A 16,723-nucleotide genomic window follows, 5' to 3' on the forward strand; every position below is an offset into this window, starting at 1 on the left:
ATACATTGTGTAGCTTTATGTATATTATATTGTTTAATTTTGATAGTAGCCCTAGGAAAAAGGTGCCATTATTCCCAATATGGCTTACATGCAGAAGCTCAAGCAGTTTCTTTGTGACTTTGGATTAGGGAAAGATTCTTAGATATAATGACAAAAGCAGAATTCATAAAAACAAAAAAGTTGATTAATTAGACTGTCAGAATTTAAAACTGCCCATTAAGAAAAGGAAAAGATAAGCCATAGACAGGAAGAAAATATTTTAAAAACATAAAGCTGATAAAGGACTTGCATCCATAATATATAAAGAACTCTTATAACTCAGTACTAAATAAACAAAAAACTTAACAATAAACAGCAAAAGATTTAAATGGACCCCTCACCAGTGAAGATACATGAATGATAATGAACACATGAAAACATTGTGTCATAAGGGTTGCTCGCTTGGTTAGAGTGTCATCCTAACAGGCCAAGGTTGCGGGTTCTTGGGGCACATACAGGAAGCAACCAGTGCATGCTCAAAGAAGTGGAACAAGTCGATCTCTCAGTCTCTTTCTTTCTCTCTCGTTCCACTCCTCCCTCCCTCCCTCCCTCTCTCCTTTCCTCTCTTTAAAAATCAATAAATAAAAAATTAAAAAAGAAAAAAAAGAGGCTAGTATTGGAACTCCGGACGCTCCCAAAGCTCCTGCGCTTCCCCTTCTACAGTACCCAGTGTCCCCCTGAGCAGTTACCTGCAAGAGGGTCTATGCTGCCTTATGAATCAAAATTCTCCCCTTAATTCTCAGTTGTAAAACCTTTTTATTTTTAATCTTGCTTAGAGATTCTTTATTAGCAAGTTTGCTGGATGGAGTAAGAGCCTCTGGTAATAGAGATGTTTGTGTAAAAATGACACCAACCCATAAAGGCCAGCGATGGGGCTTACTCAGCATGCCTGTCGATGAGGAAGTAGAGAGCCTTCATCTCAGATTCCTGGCTGCACCTCCAAGTAAGTAGTGATTTGCAGATAATTGTGTTTCCATCACTTGTTTGATAATCATTTAAGAATTAAGAATGCAAAACTAAATTTTTTTGAATCTTTTCATCTCCTTGCAGATGGCAACTTTGCAGATGCTGTATTCAGGTTCAATGCCAATATTTCATACAGTGGAGTTCTGCATGCAGTAACACAGGATGTAAGATAAATTGTATCATAATTTATTCATTGTCATTAACTTTTAGTATGGAAATTTTTTTGAAATAATCTTCTTCACCCAGGGTCTCTTCTCAGAAAACAAAGAAAAACTGATCAATAATGCCATAACGGCATTATTGTCCCAAGAGGGAGATGTTGTTGCTTCGAATGCAGAGCTGGAAAGTCAGTTCCAGGCTGTGAGGAGGCTTGTGGCTTCCAAAGCTGGTTTTCTAGCCTTTACTCAGCTTCCAAAGTAAGTTGTTTTCTGAAACATAACTTTTTGAGAATCTTAACTCATAATCAACAATTTATCTCTTCATAGTTGATTAAACCTGATGTCTTTTATGTGGTGATATGATAGTTTCTCTTCATGAGAATTAAAAAAGGAAGGTGAATGGAACTTAAGGGAGATATTGGTGTCAAACTCACCAGTAATATTATTGATTCTTGTTGCAGTGAATTTGAATGCAAAATTACATGCCTTTTTATTTTAATTAACCTCAAAAGAAATTCTTCCCCCTCAAAGAAAAAAATTATTATGAAAACTGATGTGTTCCAAAGATGGGATTCCAAAATATGCCATTGATATAGTAATGCAATGGAAACTTAATGACTTATTATTTTATATTTAATAGTAAAATAATAGAATAATGCTCTGATATTGTTACTGTATGCATGCTTGTTTTTTTTTAACAAGGTTTCGGGAACGTTTAGGAGTGAAGGTAATAAAAGCACTCAAGAGGAGTCACAATGGAGTAATCCATGCTGCTGTTGATATGCTCTGTGCCCTCATGTGTGTAAGTAGTGTTTTTCTTAAGGAAACTGGTTTTTCTTAAGTTGACTTATGGTTTAAATTTCCACAAACCCAGATTTTTAATTTTACCAATGAAATTTCAATGTTTCTATATTTCCTCAATTGCTCTTAAAGCTATTTATTTATGCAAATAAGCATCTGTTTATCACATCCTATAAACTAGGCACTGTGCTATGTACTAGAAATACAAAGATGTTAAGACAGTGTTCCTTTCTTTCTTGAAATTGCTGACAGTCTAGTAAGGAAGGCATATGTATACAATATAAAGTAGGTAAGGGCCATGGAATCGTTAAAAAAGACACACTTAATTTTGGTTTTGCATTGACGAGAAGATAAAAGATTCTTGGACAGTCTTTCAAGGAGACATTAAACGTGATCTGAATGTCACTGAAGGACAGGCAGGTATTTTCCAGCTATGAGAAGGCTTTCCTGGGCGAGGGATTAGCATACACAAAGGCATGTTTGAGAACCACCAAGTAATTAAATATGGCTGGATCATAAGGTGTGTGTTGGAGGTACATGGGGTTTCGAGTTGCAGTTAGAGATGTATGTAGAGACAGTCATGAAAAACCTTTGTATCGGACAAGGTAGCTAGGTTTATATCCTTTAGTAAGGAACAGCTGAAAGATTTTTCAATGCAGGAGCAGTGATCTGTCAGGCTTGACTTTTAGAAAGTTCTTGGGTAGTATGTAGAGAATGGCTCACAGGTAAAGTCAGAGGCAGGTAAACCAGATTGTTACATAAGGATGCCAAGGCAGGAAAGGGGCTAAGGAAAACACACTTGAAGGCTGCTCGAAAGATAGAGATCTCACTTGGTGACAGCTTGTAAGGGGGAGAAGCCGTTGTTCGGTATAATTTTGAAATTTCTGATTTGCTTCAATTTTGTATATAATATATAGTACCTTTTTTAAGTATATAAAGTGTTCTAGGCAAGTTTAGTAGAGTAAAAGTAAATAATCACGTGTATATAACCTTGCATTCATTCCCGAAAGTGAATTTTATTATCTCTACTACAAATAATTTGATTAAAAGAATTAGTAGGATAATAGAACATAAAATACAATAGTGTGAAACACACACATTGAGCCCTCATTACATATTAGGTTTTGGCTGTGTATTTTTTACATGAATTATCTTGTTAGAGCTTCATAATAGTCCTATGTAACAAGTATTACTACTATTCCCACTTTATAGCTGAAGAAAATAAGACAAAATTAAAGTAGCTTAACCTTGCATAAGGTCAGCTGAATTAAGTAGCAGAGAGAAGATTTATCTATACTCCTCACTAGCATCCTGGAATCGCTTTATACTCTCAGTTATCCCAAAAATCAAAAGAAAATCACCTTGAGACAAAGAAGTATTTGTTGTGAATTTTAGTATTTGCTTTTCAATGCTAAGTTTTATTTCAAATTTAAATTATAAAATTGGGGGAGTGGGAATGGGTGTTACTTGCCTTGTAGGAAGGAGACCTGTGACTTTTGAGGAAGTACCTTGGGCAGTAATACCTATAGTAGCCTGATGGGCACACTCGAAAGTCTCATCAGATCCAAGGGAAATCATCACTGTTGCCTCCTGGTGTTATCAGTTCTTTGTGGGTTTAATAAATATTCTTTATAAATGTCTTTTGTGTGATGCCAGCAACATGGAAGTGCTCATGAATTACCACTGTTTTTAATCAATAGCCCATGCATGATGACTATGACTTAAGACAAGAACAGCTAAACAAAGCTTCTCTTCTCTCTTCAAAGAAGTTTCTGGAAAACTTACTGGAGAAATTTAATTCCCATGTGGTAAGTTATAATTAAAAAACTTGTCTTACTGAAAGCTACCAAACATTACTGAAAAGTATTTTAGAACTGTGACATGAATGATTTTTTGTTGTTGTTTTTTTTCAACTGTAGACCTTAGCTTTGGTCAGTATTTGGTCACAGTTTAGCTTGGTCACTAATAATACAATACTGTTTTAGGACCATATCCATTCATCTGGAAGGGACGGCTTGCAAAGCCTTTAGATGTAATGCTATTCCAGACTTAATTTTTTGTCTTCTGTTAAAATATCACTGTAAAATAAGCTGTTCTAAAAAAAAAAAAAAAAAAAAAAAAGCTTAAATCTGTGTTCCTCAGTTATTGGTTAACAGTTTTGGAAATGGGCAGTCTGTAAAGTCTTAGAAGGAACATTAACAAATTGCCAGAGTTTTGCAGATATTGTCAAAGATTGCTTTTTATACAAATACACATTAATGTTAGTTATGCATGTTTGAGGAGTCTTCATGTTTGAGGAGTCTTCCTTGTTCTTTTGAAACCTGACTAAAGTTTAATTATTTCCTTTTGAGATATGGTAAGCAATGGATTTGTTACATTAGTAAAATAAGTACTACTTCAAACTTTGAAGATCTTGTTGAGAAATTAAACGTTTACTCCTAATACATAGTGTAACAAAAAGAAACCGGTTACTGCTATGTTTTGAATGAAGTTCTCTGTCCTAAGTCAAGGCAATATGTTCCTTTGTTTCAGGATCATGGGACTGGTGCCCTAGTTATTAGTTCACTCTTGGACTTCCTCACTTTTGCCCTCTGTGCTCCATACAGTGAGACAACGGAAGGGCAGCAGTTTGATATGCTCTTAGAAATGGTCGCATCCAATGGAAGAACCCTCTTTAAACTCTTTCAGGTGAGAGCTTGTATTTTTCTTATCAAATGCAGTTACTCTAAGAGAACCCCTTTTGGGGTTCAGTTGGTTTTTAAAATAATACATTTGTGCTTTTGTAGTAATGTTGGTAAATAAATAGAGCTTACTTCATTATCATGTTAGGACCTTTAATGCCGCAGAATTCTTGATATTTCATGTAGACCTCTATTAATGGCTTTAGATCACTGTTTTGACTTTGTTGTCCATCTTTTCCATCTCAAAAGTGGTGAAAAAAATCATTTTTTTCTTTGGTAGGCCCAAAGTTCTCTTATCTTCACAGATTTTCAAATAACAGCATGAGCTTTAGCAGGGCTGTTCATATACCATTGAAAACATTTGTTACTTCATATGATACTGTAGTATTTATTATGTATATATGTGTGTATGTATGTGATGTTTTTATTTTATATTTATATTATAAATATCAATTTCTATTTTAACATTATAGTTTGACATCATTCAAATAAATATAATATATACTGTTAATCAAATAAGTGTCAGCTATTTCCTATGAATGTAAACTCTGTTTTTCATATCTGTAAGGCTCTAGGTTGTAAGAATACCTTTACTAATTTTATGTATCCTTTAGTAAGTTTATGGCTTATACCTTTATAAAATTATTTATCCACCTTAAAAGCAAAAACTAAACACAGGGGTGGACAAAAGTAGATTTACAGTTGTATGTGTGTGAAACAGTATGTGCTTTTTAAAAAAAAATTTTTTTTATTGTTTTGAGAGAGAGATCGGTTTGTTGTTCCACTTATTTATGCATTCATTGGTTGCTTCTTATATGTGCCTTGACCTGGGATTGATCCTGCAACCTCATCATTATTGGGACAAGCCTCTAACCAACTGAGCTACATGGCCAGGGCCAGAGTTTATTCTTATATTATTAATTATTGTATTATTTATTTGTGTTACAACTGTAACCCTACTTTTGCCCACCTCTGTATGTTGGAATAAAATTATTTCATTTTGTGATATGGTTTTTTTCCCCCTATTATAAAGCATCCTTCCATGGCAATTATAAAGGGAGCTGGATTGGTTATGAAGGCAATAATAGAGGTAAGAGAACAGTTTTAAAATTTTAAACTTACCTGAATGCTGATTGGCTATTTTAATTGAAGAAGACAAAATTGCCTTTACATTTTTTATGGGAAACATGCAATTTTTCTATGTAAGGAAAATCATTTTAAATCTTTATTCCGAAATTAGTGTGAAACAGTTGCAAGAACAGTTCCCAATAATAAACTAAGAGTTTCAAGTTCTTAAGTGTGTTTAGAACAAATAAAACTTAAAAAAAAAAAAAATCTTTTTGTCCCTACATTGTTTGTTTTATTTTAACAGAATTAAAAGTTAGAATTCTTTCTTGCTCCTTTTTTTGGGAGAATTTGTGGTGATGGTTTTGAAATCTCTAGGTACTGAGAATACATAGAAATCTGTTAAAGGCATTGGTTTTTAGCAAAGTGGCATCAAATAAGCATGGTAACAGAAATTAGTTCTTCATGCTAAACTGCATTTGTAATTAACCTCTAAGAGATCAGGACATGGTATTGTCAGACACAGGATATTATTTTTCCAATATAGTCACTTTAACCTGTGTTTTTTAGAAGTTGAGATTGTGGCTATGAATGTCACCTTGTGTACTGGATGTTTACAATGACGTCAGTCAAAATGACTTTTGAATTCTTATTTTCTTTCATTGTGTAGTAATTTGGATTAAATGTAAGGGTGTTTACCCCTTTTTTCAAAAAACTCACCGATTATTTATTACAATGTAGCTAAGTAATGAGCTTAGAATAAGCACACTCAAATTGCAGTTAAAAAATTATACGTAGGTATTAAACTGGTGGAACATTGAAGTTTATTTGCATTTTTATTATGTATTTACAACAAAGGCTAATTTTCCCTCTCTAGCTAATGGGTTCTGTGCTCATTTTAGCTTCCAGAGTAAGTACCACATCTCATTGATAGTGCTTGCAGAAGTCTGGGACAATTGGAATCAAGAGACCAGACAAAAGTGTATCCCTGACCCTGCTCCACCACTGTATCGCCATTCATGCAGAAATATTTATTGAGTGCCAGGTATAATCAAAATGCTGACTTTTGGCTTCAGCACAAGCACACATTTCAGATTTATAAGCAGTGACAAAAGCTGATGTCTGTTTAAGGAAGACTACGTTGAAATCCTGGCAAGCATTGTAAAGTATTTTGTTTTCATTGTAAAAGCAGTATATGATTTTTAAGAAACATTAGGATGTTCAAAAAAAAAAAAAACGCAAGGAACAAATGAAAATAAGTCACCTGTGTTTTTAACATCCCGAGATAACTGCTATTAGCATTTTGGTAAATTTCCTCTCAGACCATATGCTATTCTAAATGATATATGTATATATGCATACTATGTGTATATTTGCATATATACATTTTTATTTGTCTAAATGATATATATACATACTCATACTGTATGTATATGTGTATATATACTACATATTCAGTTGTACTGCATACTTGTACTTTTTTTAGTAACATGTTTTTACTTTTCAACAGATTGTCTTAAATATCACACTGCCTGCTTAATTTATTGTTCTGTGATTATCTTTGATTAACAGCCTTATCTTGTCTCCAAAGCAAGTCCACAAAAGTAAAGTAAAATCAATAAAAAGGACTGTCCCATATCACATCATTCTTTAAAAAAATAAAGAATTGTCTACCATGAAAATGAATATATCGTTAATAAAACAAGCCTGGTTTCAGATGCCTTTGGTAGAAATTGATGATTTCTCTGTGTTACGTCTTCCTTTGTTGGCTGTTATGTAGTCAGGGAATGAACGTAATAGTAAATTAAGCAAAGCATAATTCATATGATAAATTTGTCTGGAAACATTAAAACCTCCTTCTGAAGGCAAATATTTTTTTAAAATTTTCATTTATTGATTTTAGAGAGAAGGAGGGAGAGAGAAACATCAATTTTTTTTTTTGTTCCACTTAATTATACATTTATTGATTGATTATCATGTGTGCCCTGACTGGATCAAACCCTGCAGCACTGGTGGACTGGGATGATGCTTTAACCGACTGAACTACCTGGCCAGGGCCTATAAAAATTACTTGGGCTACTTTTTACCTGTGTTATTTTTGAGTAATTGAAGTTGCATTTTTTACTTTTATTATATTGTATACTGAATAAGTATTTTATCTAGAGATGTCAAGTTAGTTTTGAAAAATTAGGATAGCTTTCTTCAGATTGCTGCTTTAGGGATCATTTTACCCTTTTTCCAAAGGAAGGTGACAAAGAAATTGCTACAAAAATGCAGGAGCTTGCCCTAAGTGAAGGTGCCTTACCTCGACACTTGCATACTGCGATGTTTACAATAAGCTCAGATCAAAGGATGCTTACAAATAGGTAGGTTAAATTTAATTTGGTATAAATTAACTTACTGTTTACAGAATGGATTCAGATATAGTTCATAAGACAAAAAATAAGTTTTTGGATTACACAGTGTTTTCTTTTGATTCACTTCCTTCTCCTTTTCCTTTTCTTATAGAAAGATTGTACCCCAAATGATCATTGTTTCTGCACATGGAAAACTGGGGAGGAAATATGTGCATTTGCCTTTTTCCCCCCCACTATCCTATTATGAGGCTTCACATCCATAGTCATGGGAGTAGAGTATGGAAGAGAGTGCCTAGAAGCTTATGGAGCTAGAACCACTTGCCCAGGCTTTTTCTCCTTACACTTCCATCTGGCCACCCTGTATGCAGAAGACCCATGTGAAAGCCTCACATCAGTTTTTAAATGTCTTTGGTCAGTTAGCTACTCTACTTTAGGAATAAAGAAAACCTTAATATCTAACCAGCCTAATGTAGGCCTATTCTAAATCTCGTAAAAATTTTTCCTTTGGCAGATCATCTTTTTTAATTATAATGATTTAAATATTGGGAAACACATAAATCTATTTGTTTACTCCAGGCTGTGTGAATTCCAGCCCTTTAAAACTTTACAGTTCCCAGCCTGTGACCCTGCAGATATACTTAGGCCACCATGTTATGACTCATGACTCATAGAATTTAAATGTATAAATATTCTAACCATGTTCTTTTTGACTTTTCACATGATAAATTGCTGGCTTATTTTTATGGTGCTATAAATTTCCTTTATCATAATATGTTCAATTATTGAATGTCTTAGTATGCTGCCTTATCAATAGTTTGCTGCTGTTTATACTGTTATGAGAAGCTATCTGCATCCCTCACTTGTATATGTTAGTCACAAAAGTACTTTTCTGTGTTGCCTGAGAGGACAAAAAGATACAAAAGGAAGGTAATTTCCTTGGTGTATTGCCTTATTAGCAATGCTAGACACCATCTTTCATTACAGTGGACTGTTTGATGTCTTATTCCATTAAACTCCCATGTTAGATGTTTGCTTGTTGTGTTCCTTTTTATTACAGTTAATCACATTTCCTACTGTGATCAATCACAATATTGAAAAGCTGTCAAATTATAATAAAAATACCACTTTTCATTTTGCATTGCTTTATTTTTTACAAATTGCTACTATAAAATGTTATCTCTTTTATCCCCAATGAAAGCCTTTTTAGGAATCATTATTATGATACCTACCAAATACCAGTGAAAGAAATTACAAGTGTAATTGTAATTATTTCATTATATTAGCTTTCAAATAGGCACAGGAATGAACATTTTTAGTAATGTTTATTTTTTTTGGTGACAGAACAAAGTATAATTTGGGTTTTCCTCAAACTTTTTTCTTGAGAGAATATAACATGTATAAAAACATATGACTGTAGGTGATTATTTGGTTATTACCCTCACAGGTTTTAGGCCCGTTCTTAGAGCAAATTACATCTGAATCCCTACCAAAGCATGGAGGGTCAGCAGTGAATAAAATATATTCCCTGCTCATGAGGAGCTTCCAGTTTAGGAGACAAAAGTCATCGTGAGGATTAAGACAAATAAATAAGTCATAAATTAAACATGGTTCTAGATCTTCATTTTGAACCAAAAGTATGCTTTTAACTCAAAAGTGGTATTATGAGTAGAATAATTTGCTCTAAGAGCTTTAAGTCTTTGTCTCAACTCCAAAAGTGAAAATATTTCCTATCTTTGACCTTGCCAAAAATGTTACTGTATTAGAACAGTTGTAGAATTTTGTTCATGTTCATAATTACAGAGAATTCCAGAATACTAGGATCATTATGTTAGGACATGTTATACAAACTAATTGTATCATCAAGTCTAATATTTCTTTTTGATCACTATATCAAGACTTGTAAAAACTGATTGTATCAAATTTATTTTTCCCCCCTATCTTTAAATAGGGTAAGAACCTTCTAATTCATGTTTGGGTCCTTTGAAAATTAGTGCATTTATCAGAGAGCATTTTAATTTGGGGAGAATTCTAAAATGTTAGCAGTATTTGCATTCCTTTTTCATATATCTCCATATTAAAATACTAATTTTAATATTTTATACCAGAATGATTATTTAATTGTAGTCATATAGCTTATGTGATATTTTGTTTTTAAAAATTCCTTTCTGTTCTAGCTGAAATAAAGCAGCAAACCTTTCTCAACGTCTGCTTTTTTCAGACAGCTAAGTAGACATTTAGTGGGTCTCTGGACAGCTGATAATGCAACTGCAACAAACTTGTTGAAGCGCATTTTGGTAAGTCAGTTGAATAACTAGAAAGATTTGTACAATCCTTGTCCAGTAAAATTTTATTGGTAAGTTATTTATACTGTTAAAAAGGTTTTTTAAAGTCTGTTTTTAATTTAAAAGATACCTATCATAGGAGTTGCTTTGTAATAAATGCTACCCTCCATAACTAAATCATAGTATTTATTTGGGTTTTAAAGACTAAACTTTCTTTTGTGCAGTAGTTTTGAAAATGGATTACGTCTTGTTTTGTTTTTTATTTTTAGCCGCCGGGTTTGTTGGCGTACTTGGACAGCTCAGATTCAGTTCCTGAGAAGGATGCTGATCGGATGCATGTTAGAGATAATGTGAAAATTGCAATGGTAAATATGATTATCCTAAGTACCTTTTCAAAATGAGAGAGTACGTTAGTTCGTTACAAACTAAACATTTTAGGAAAAAACCAAGAATTCACTGCATTAAATAGTAGCACTTGAGAAAAACATTAACAGCTTTACTGAGATAAAATTTACATCCCCAAAGCTCACCTGTTTTAAGTGTAAAATTTAATAATTTTTATTACAGTTATAGGGCTCTGCACCTATGACTACAATCTAATTTTACATAATAGTAATAATTTTGTATTTTTTTCTGTGACTCAGTTTATTGTTACATTCAGGAATGAATTAAAAAAATTAAAATGTGTAATGTGATATTTTGTGCATAATATGCGATTGATAAGTGGTGTTGGTGAAAGAGGCCAACACTGAAAAAACCAACTTACATCAGATTTTTCCTTACAAAGCTATTTTAATTGTTAAGGTTGGGGTATCTTTGAGAAAATTACTCCACATGTTTTAATATATTTTTTATTTACAGTCTTGCATGTGTTTTCTTTTCTGTCCTCACCACATTTCTCTGCATTCATCTCCCAGTTGAATCTTGCCACCCTTCTAAAGGGAATCATCTTGAAGACTAAGCAGAAGGTTAAGATTTCTTGAACAAAAAGTATAATTTATTGTAGAAATTGTCACCTTTTTTCACTAAACTCTAACATACAGTGTTTATTTAATCATGTAAATATTGGGTTTCAGCTATACTTAAATTTTTATAATAAATTTGCAAACATGACTGTAATAGATTTCCACATTATTTTACAGGATCAGTATGGAAAATTTAATAAAGTTCCAGAGTGGCAAAGACTAGCTGGAAAAGCTGCTAAAGAAGTTGAAAAATTTGCCAAAGAAAAAGTGGATCTTGTGTTGATGCATTGGAGAGATAGAATGGGTATTGCGCAAAAAGAGGTAAAAATAAAATTTGCTTCCAAAGTTCTGGCACTTCTATAGATCCTAGGTGTACTTTAGCTGTTGCTGTTCACTGCGATAGAGGTCAGATATTTCTGACTGGACACTTGAAGAAATGTTGCCTAATTCTGATTCATATTTTTATATAAATTTTTCTTAATTCATAGTTTTCCAAGTCAGTGATTGGGTATTTATTGTGGAATTTAATATAAAATTCTACTCTTCATTTCTTTCATAACTTTCAGTTTCCGTGCTTTTTCATTAATATATATGTATTTCCTTCCTTCTCTGAACTTTGTTTTGTACCTATAAAAATACAGTCACCCTTGTTGCTTAGCTTTTTAATTCCGTGCTAGCCGGATGTGTTTTAGAAATGGGATGCACATTTTTAAATTAAATTTATTGTGTGTACTTAAAATTTACAATATTAGCTTCTCAAATCGAGCTCAGGTCTGTAACATTTTTGGTCTCATTTTTCAGTATATTCTATGTGCTGCAGAACCTAATTCAGTAATGTACATTCTTCTATATAGGATGAATGTGCAGTGGTTAAGAATGATTTAAGGTATGTCGTTAAATGACTTGATCTTACAATTTTTGTTGACTGCACTTACATTCTTTTCCTTTAAGCATCTCTTTATTTATGGTAGTTCTTTCCTTATTCAAGGAAAGTAATATAAATATCTTTCTAAAATGAACAGGTTTCTTATACATAATATTTAAACATAATACATCAAGTGCAGCAGAACAAATATTAGAGTCTTGTGTGTTTATCTGAAGTTGAGACCAAAATAAATTCTTTAAAACTTGAGCATAATGGTTAATGCTATTTTATATGAGTGGCATATACAATATAAATAGTCATTAGATAGGCTTTCGCATGGCCAGGGATATAGAACTTTAAAGTGATTAATCTACATCTGAGCCTAGTTTTGTCATTTATTAACCCATATAGCAAAGAATAAACTCTGTTGCACATACAACTGTAAACCTACTTTTGCCCCACCCTGTTTACATGTCTGGTCATGTTCATATTTCTGTAGCATTTGAACAATTGAAATCTTCAGATAATGATACGAATGATTTTTGCAGTTATTAAAAATTACAACTTCTAGCTTCAGTTCGTTAAACCCATGTCTAAAATAATAGTTTTAATCTGTTAGATATAATTATACTGAAGATAAGTTTTTGGCATCAGATTCTATATATCATACAGCCTAAGCTTAAAACCAAAACTATTTTACTTTTTTTTCAAACTATACGGGGAGGTTTATTTAGAAAGTCACAGAGGAGAAGAAGTGAGCAGTAGAAGAAATGGGTTCGGGAGACAAGTTACAGAGGGAAAAGACGTGAGCTCAGGAGGGAGAGGGGGGCTACCAAGCCCGGGCGGCGGAAAAGCGGCCGGAGCGGGCTCCCGGGGAGAGGGTTCCCGAGCTAGAAATGCGGGCGACGTCGTATTTAAAGACAATAGTTCAGAGGGAGAGGAATGTATTTTTAATATCAATAATGTTTTATTGGTCTGTTGGTTTCATTTACATGGGGTTTTATCTAAAGTTTTGAGCAGATAATGATACCAAAGATAAATGCTAGAAATTATTTTGGTAGCAAAACAGTTATTTCTGCTGAGGTACTGTTTTTAACATTAATTTTTTAATGAAAGAGTGAACAACCTTTGTGATTATTTGTAAATATTAACATCAAATTTTGGGATGATCTTATGTTTTAGTTCAAGTCTTAAAAATTAACCATTGTCAAGATTAACTGGCTAGTCTTAGAAATTAACTGCATTTCATATATAATCAGAATGGTTATGAAGTCAATTCCATGTATAGCTAATGTTTTGTGTTGGATTAATAATAACCTTTGGCTAATGTCTAAAACTACTTTTTACTTATTTTATTTTTGGTCTAGGAATTTGTTCAGCTATCTGGGGCTTTTAGCTTAAGTCTCTAAATCAGCTCAGATTTTGGAGAGCTGTCTGTCTTTCTTAAATTTAATTTAATTAATTAGTTAATTAATTTTGATTTTAGATAGAGGGGAGGGGAGGGACATGGGAGGGAGAGAAACATCGACTGGCTGCCTTCTGTACATGCCATGACCGGGGACCAAACTGTCAGCCCAGGCATGTGCCCCATCCTGACCTGAATCCAACTGGAAGCTTCGCAGTTTTCCCAGTGGCGCGCAGCCAAATACTGGCTGGGGCAGTGTTTGTCTTTTTTCTGTATATCATTTACATTTTCATTACTCTGGACTACCAGCTTTTTGTCTTTGTGGGCAGGGGATTTGAAGAAAGTACTTCTTAAGATTTTAAGCAAGTATTTGTCACTAATACCACATTTTTTAATTATTTATACACTTCATTCAAATTTGACCTTACCTTACATTAGTCTTCGTGATAGTGCATAGAATTAAAACTTGTAGAAAAGATTTTCTGACATAGTCAATAAATCTTAGATTTCTTAAAATGTACTGCCTTTAATGTCTCTATATCATCTAGTATCTTGCTTTATTTTTATATAACTTACTACTTATTTAATAAAGTTAGAGATTTTCATATTTTAGTCTATATTACTATCTACTTTCTCATTTTGAAATGTCTACAAGTTTTACTTGGATCAGATTTTTAACCTGCAGTCCATGTGCAGACTTCAAGAAATATTTAAAATCTTCCCCTCCAGTTGTAAACCTTACATGTGTGTCTTTCTCTGGAATAGGGGCCATAGCTTTTCGAATTCTTAAATGGGTTTATAATTGCCTAAAATTGGAGTCTATAAGAAGCAGGTGGGCCTTTTATTTTCCCTTCTCTTAAATGAAAGTGATTTATGTTGGTGAAATCCTTGTAAAATTTGTATAATAGATATAGCTTAGTAGATACAGACTCACTCTCTTGTTTTTCCTTAAATTTTTTTTTTATTTTTTTCTTTTTACAATTAAATTCAGGACAGAAACAATATGGTGAGTTTAAGTTCCTGATACATGTGTGAAATTCATTAAACTGCTTGGCATGTGGAGTTGTCTTTGATATTCTTTGTCTGATAAATTAAATTCAAGCCTCACTTCACATGTGTCTGAATGTAGATACTTATATCTTGTCCATTAGCTATTTCAATTTATACTTGCTCTTCTTGGCTTTGGTAGAGTTTAATAATCTGTAATCTTTTGCATTTATTATTTTCCCATGGCTTCTGTATTAACGGCATGTAAATGTTTAAAATAAGTCACTGTTTTTGAATGTTACAAATTTTGTTAGTCATCACTATAAACTTTAACACAGTTTGGTCTTGAAATAATAAGTTTAGGCCACATGAAAATATTTCAGCAACACTATAAAACTGTATGCTGATGAAGTATTAAATTTTGATATAATCTGATATTCTTTGTCCATATTTTATAGATCTTATTTCAGTAGTTATTGTTTCTGCCAAATTTGATGAAGGAGATGTTTATCATCACTTATAAAGTGATCTTCTGACTGAGCCTACTTGGTAGCTCCAGATTGAGCACTATGAATTTTCTTTTCCAGAATATAAATCAAAAGCCAGTAGTTCTTCGAAAGAGAAGACAAAGAATAAAAATAGAAGCAAATTGGGATCTCTTCTATTACAGGTAAAGTTTCTATTATAGGTAAACTTTAGCCCTTTTTTCTAATGTAGATTAAATTTAACATTTGTATTAGAGAGGAATCATAATAGATCTGTTGTTTTGTTCTTGTTTTTGGAACTAGTGCTTCATGCTCTAGGTGTTTTTATGCTGTCAGTGTCAAGAACTGTAACCATTAGGGTTGGAATGATTAGTGATGCATCAATAAAATTAAGGCCTTCTATAGACTGTTGGTAGACTGAAGAGCCTCAGTTACCTTTAAAATTTTATTAAGGCTTAGAAATAACTACATTATAACTTCTTCAAGCCTTGTTGGAAATGGAGCCTTAAAAGAGGTGAATGATAAAAACAAAAGGAGTCTTAATGGAAAATGAGTATCCATGTTAGCTTGTCTCATATACTTTTCCAGCTTTTGTAATAGAGTAGGTAACTCCCCTTTTTTCTTTCTTTTGCCAAACGTTGTATTCTAGTTCTGTTTAGGGAAACATTTCTTATTTTTGCCATAACTGTATCTACTTTCTGTTGGTTTGGTGTCTTTATTTTTTTTAACTATTTTATTGTTTATGCTCTTACAGTTGTCTCACTTCTCCAGCCCTCCACCCAGCCTGCCCACCAGTTCCATAATCAGTCCATGGGTCCTTCATATATATTCTTTGACTATTTCTTCACTTTCTTTCAGTTACCCTCACCTGTCCCCTCCCCTCTTAACAACTGTCAGTCTGTTCCATGAGTCTATGCCTCTGGTTCTATTTTTCTTGTTAGTTTATTTTCTTCATTAGATTCCTCTTATAAGTGAGATCATGTGCTATTTGTCTTTCACCTCCTGGCTGAAGCCCCTCTTATTCCCACCTGTTGCCTTCACCCTGCCCTCCTCCCCAACACACACACACATACACACACGCACACTATTTAAAAATTTTTTGGAGTTTGCAAAACTTTTTGAGATAACTCCCACTACTCAGTCTGGAAGCTGACCTATTAATTACACCTTTGCTAAAAAAGGAAAATATGAGCTTTGAAAACTTCCCGCTAATACGTATATAGTATATAGTGTGCCCTTAAGACTATGCCTTGATTTTCTTCCTCAGGAACCCCTCAGTTGAGTTTTGCCCTTTAGAACTCACTTGGAACTCTGATGTCATAGTTTCTAGAAGGATTATAGATTGAAAGTGAATGGATATGAAGCCTATTCGTCTCCAGTCTGGTGTCCAAATTTATTACAATGGTTAAATTATTTCAGGAATAAAAAAATATTTTGAAAAATATCAATCAGAGCCTGGCAACTCAGCAGTGTTCTTCCTCAGGTAGTTTGTAAGATTCTAATGTGGAATGTTGCTCATCCCACACACTCCGCACCCAGTAATCCAGAAATTCTTACCTTCCTCTGCTTGAAATTTAGTATCTGACTATAATTATTTTCTGGCTGAAATTTATATTAGCAATAAATATTGAAATATCAGTTCTTTATTTTGTAATTCACACATGTTT

General features: G+C 33.2%; 1 protein-coding gene across 2 annotated transcripts in view; it reads left to right on the plus strand.

Annotated features, from left to right (window-relative positions):
- The window catches only part of DNAJC13 (DnaJ heat shock protein family (Hsp40) member C13), a 109,501-nt gene that overhangs the window by 35,822 nt on the left and 56,956 nt on the right, over positions 1 to 16,723 (plus strand). Inside the window, exons 10-22 of one of the 2 annotated variants that reach the window (XM_054595474.1) lie at positions 816 to 982; positions 1,090 to 1,169; positions 1,252 to 1,421; positions 1,866 to 1,965; positions 3,665 to 3,772; positions 4,497 to 4,652; positions 5,679 to 5,735; positions 7,955 to 8,076; positions 10,286 to 10,361; positions 10,619 to 10,714; positions 11,492 to 11,635; positions 14,576 to 14,590; positions 15,159 to 15,241. In XM_054595474.1, the coding sequence (XP_054451449.1) occupies positions 816 to 982; positions 1,090 to 1,169; positions 1,252 to 1,421; positions 1,866 to 1,965; positions 3,665 to 3,772; positions 4,497 to 4,652; positions 5,679 to 5,735; positions 7,955 to 8,076; positions 10,286 to 10,361; positions 10,619 to 10,714; positions 11,492 to 11,635; positions 14,576 to 14,590; positions 15,159 to 15,241 (1,374 nt within the window). The remainder of the gene's footprint in view (positions 1 to 815; positions 983 to 1,089; positions 1,170 to 1,251; positions 1,422 to 1,865; positions 1,966 to 3,664; positions 3,773 to 4,496; positions 4,653 to 5,678; positions 5,736 to 7,954; positions 8,077 to 10,285; positions 10,362 to 10,618; positions 10,715 to 11,491; positions 11,636 to 14,575; positions 14,591 to 15,158; positions 15,242 to 16,723) is intronic. The other variant, XM_054595475.1, reaches the window with a different exon arrangement.

This window comes from Pteronotus mesoamericanus, unplaced genomic scaffold (assembly GCF_021234165.1).
Source record: "Pteronotus mesoamericanus isolate MK-2021 breed Mesoamerican mustached bat unplaced genomic scaffold, CSHL_Meso_final scaffold_54, whole genome shotgun sequence".
Lineage (NCBI taxonomy): Eukaryota > Metazoa > Chordata > Mammalia > Chiroptera > Mormoopidae > Pteronotus > Pteronotus mesoamericanus.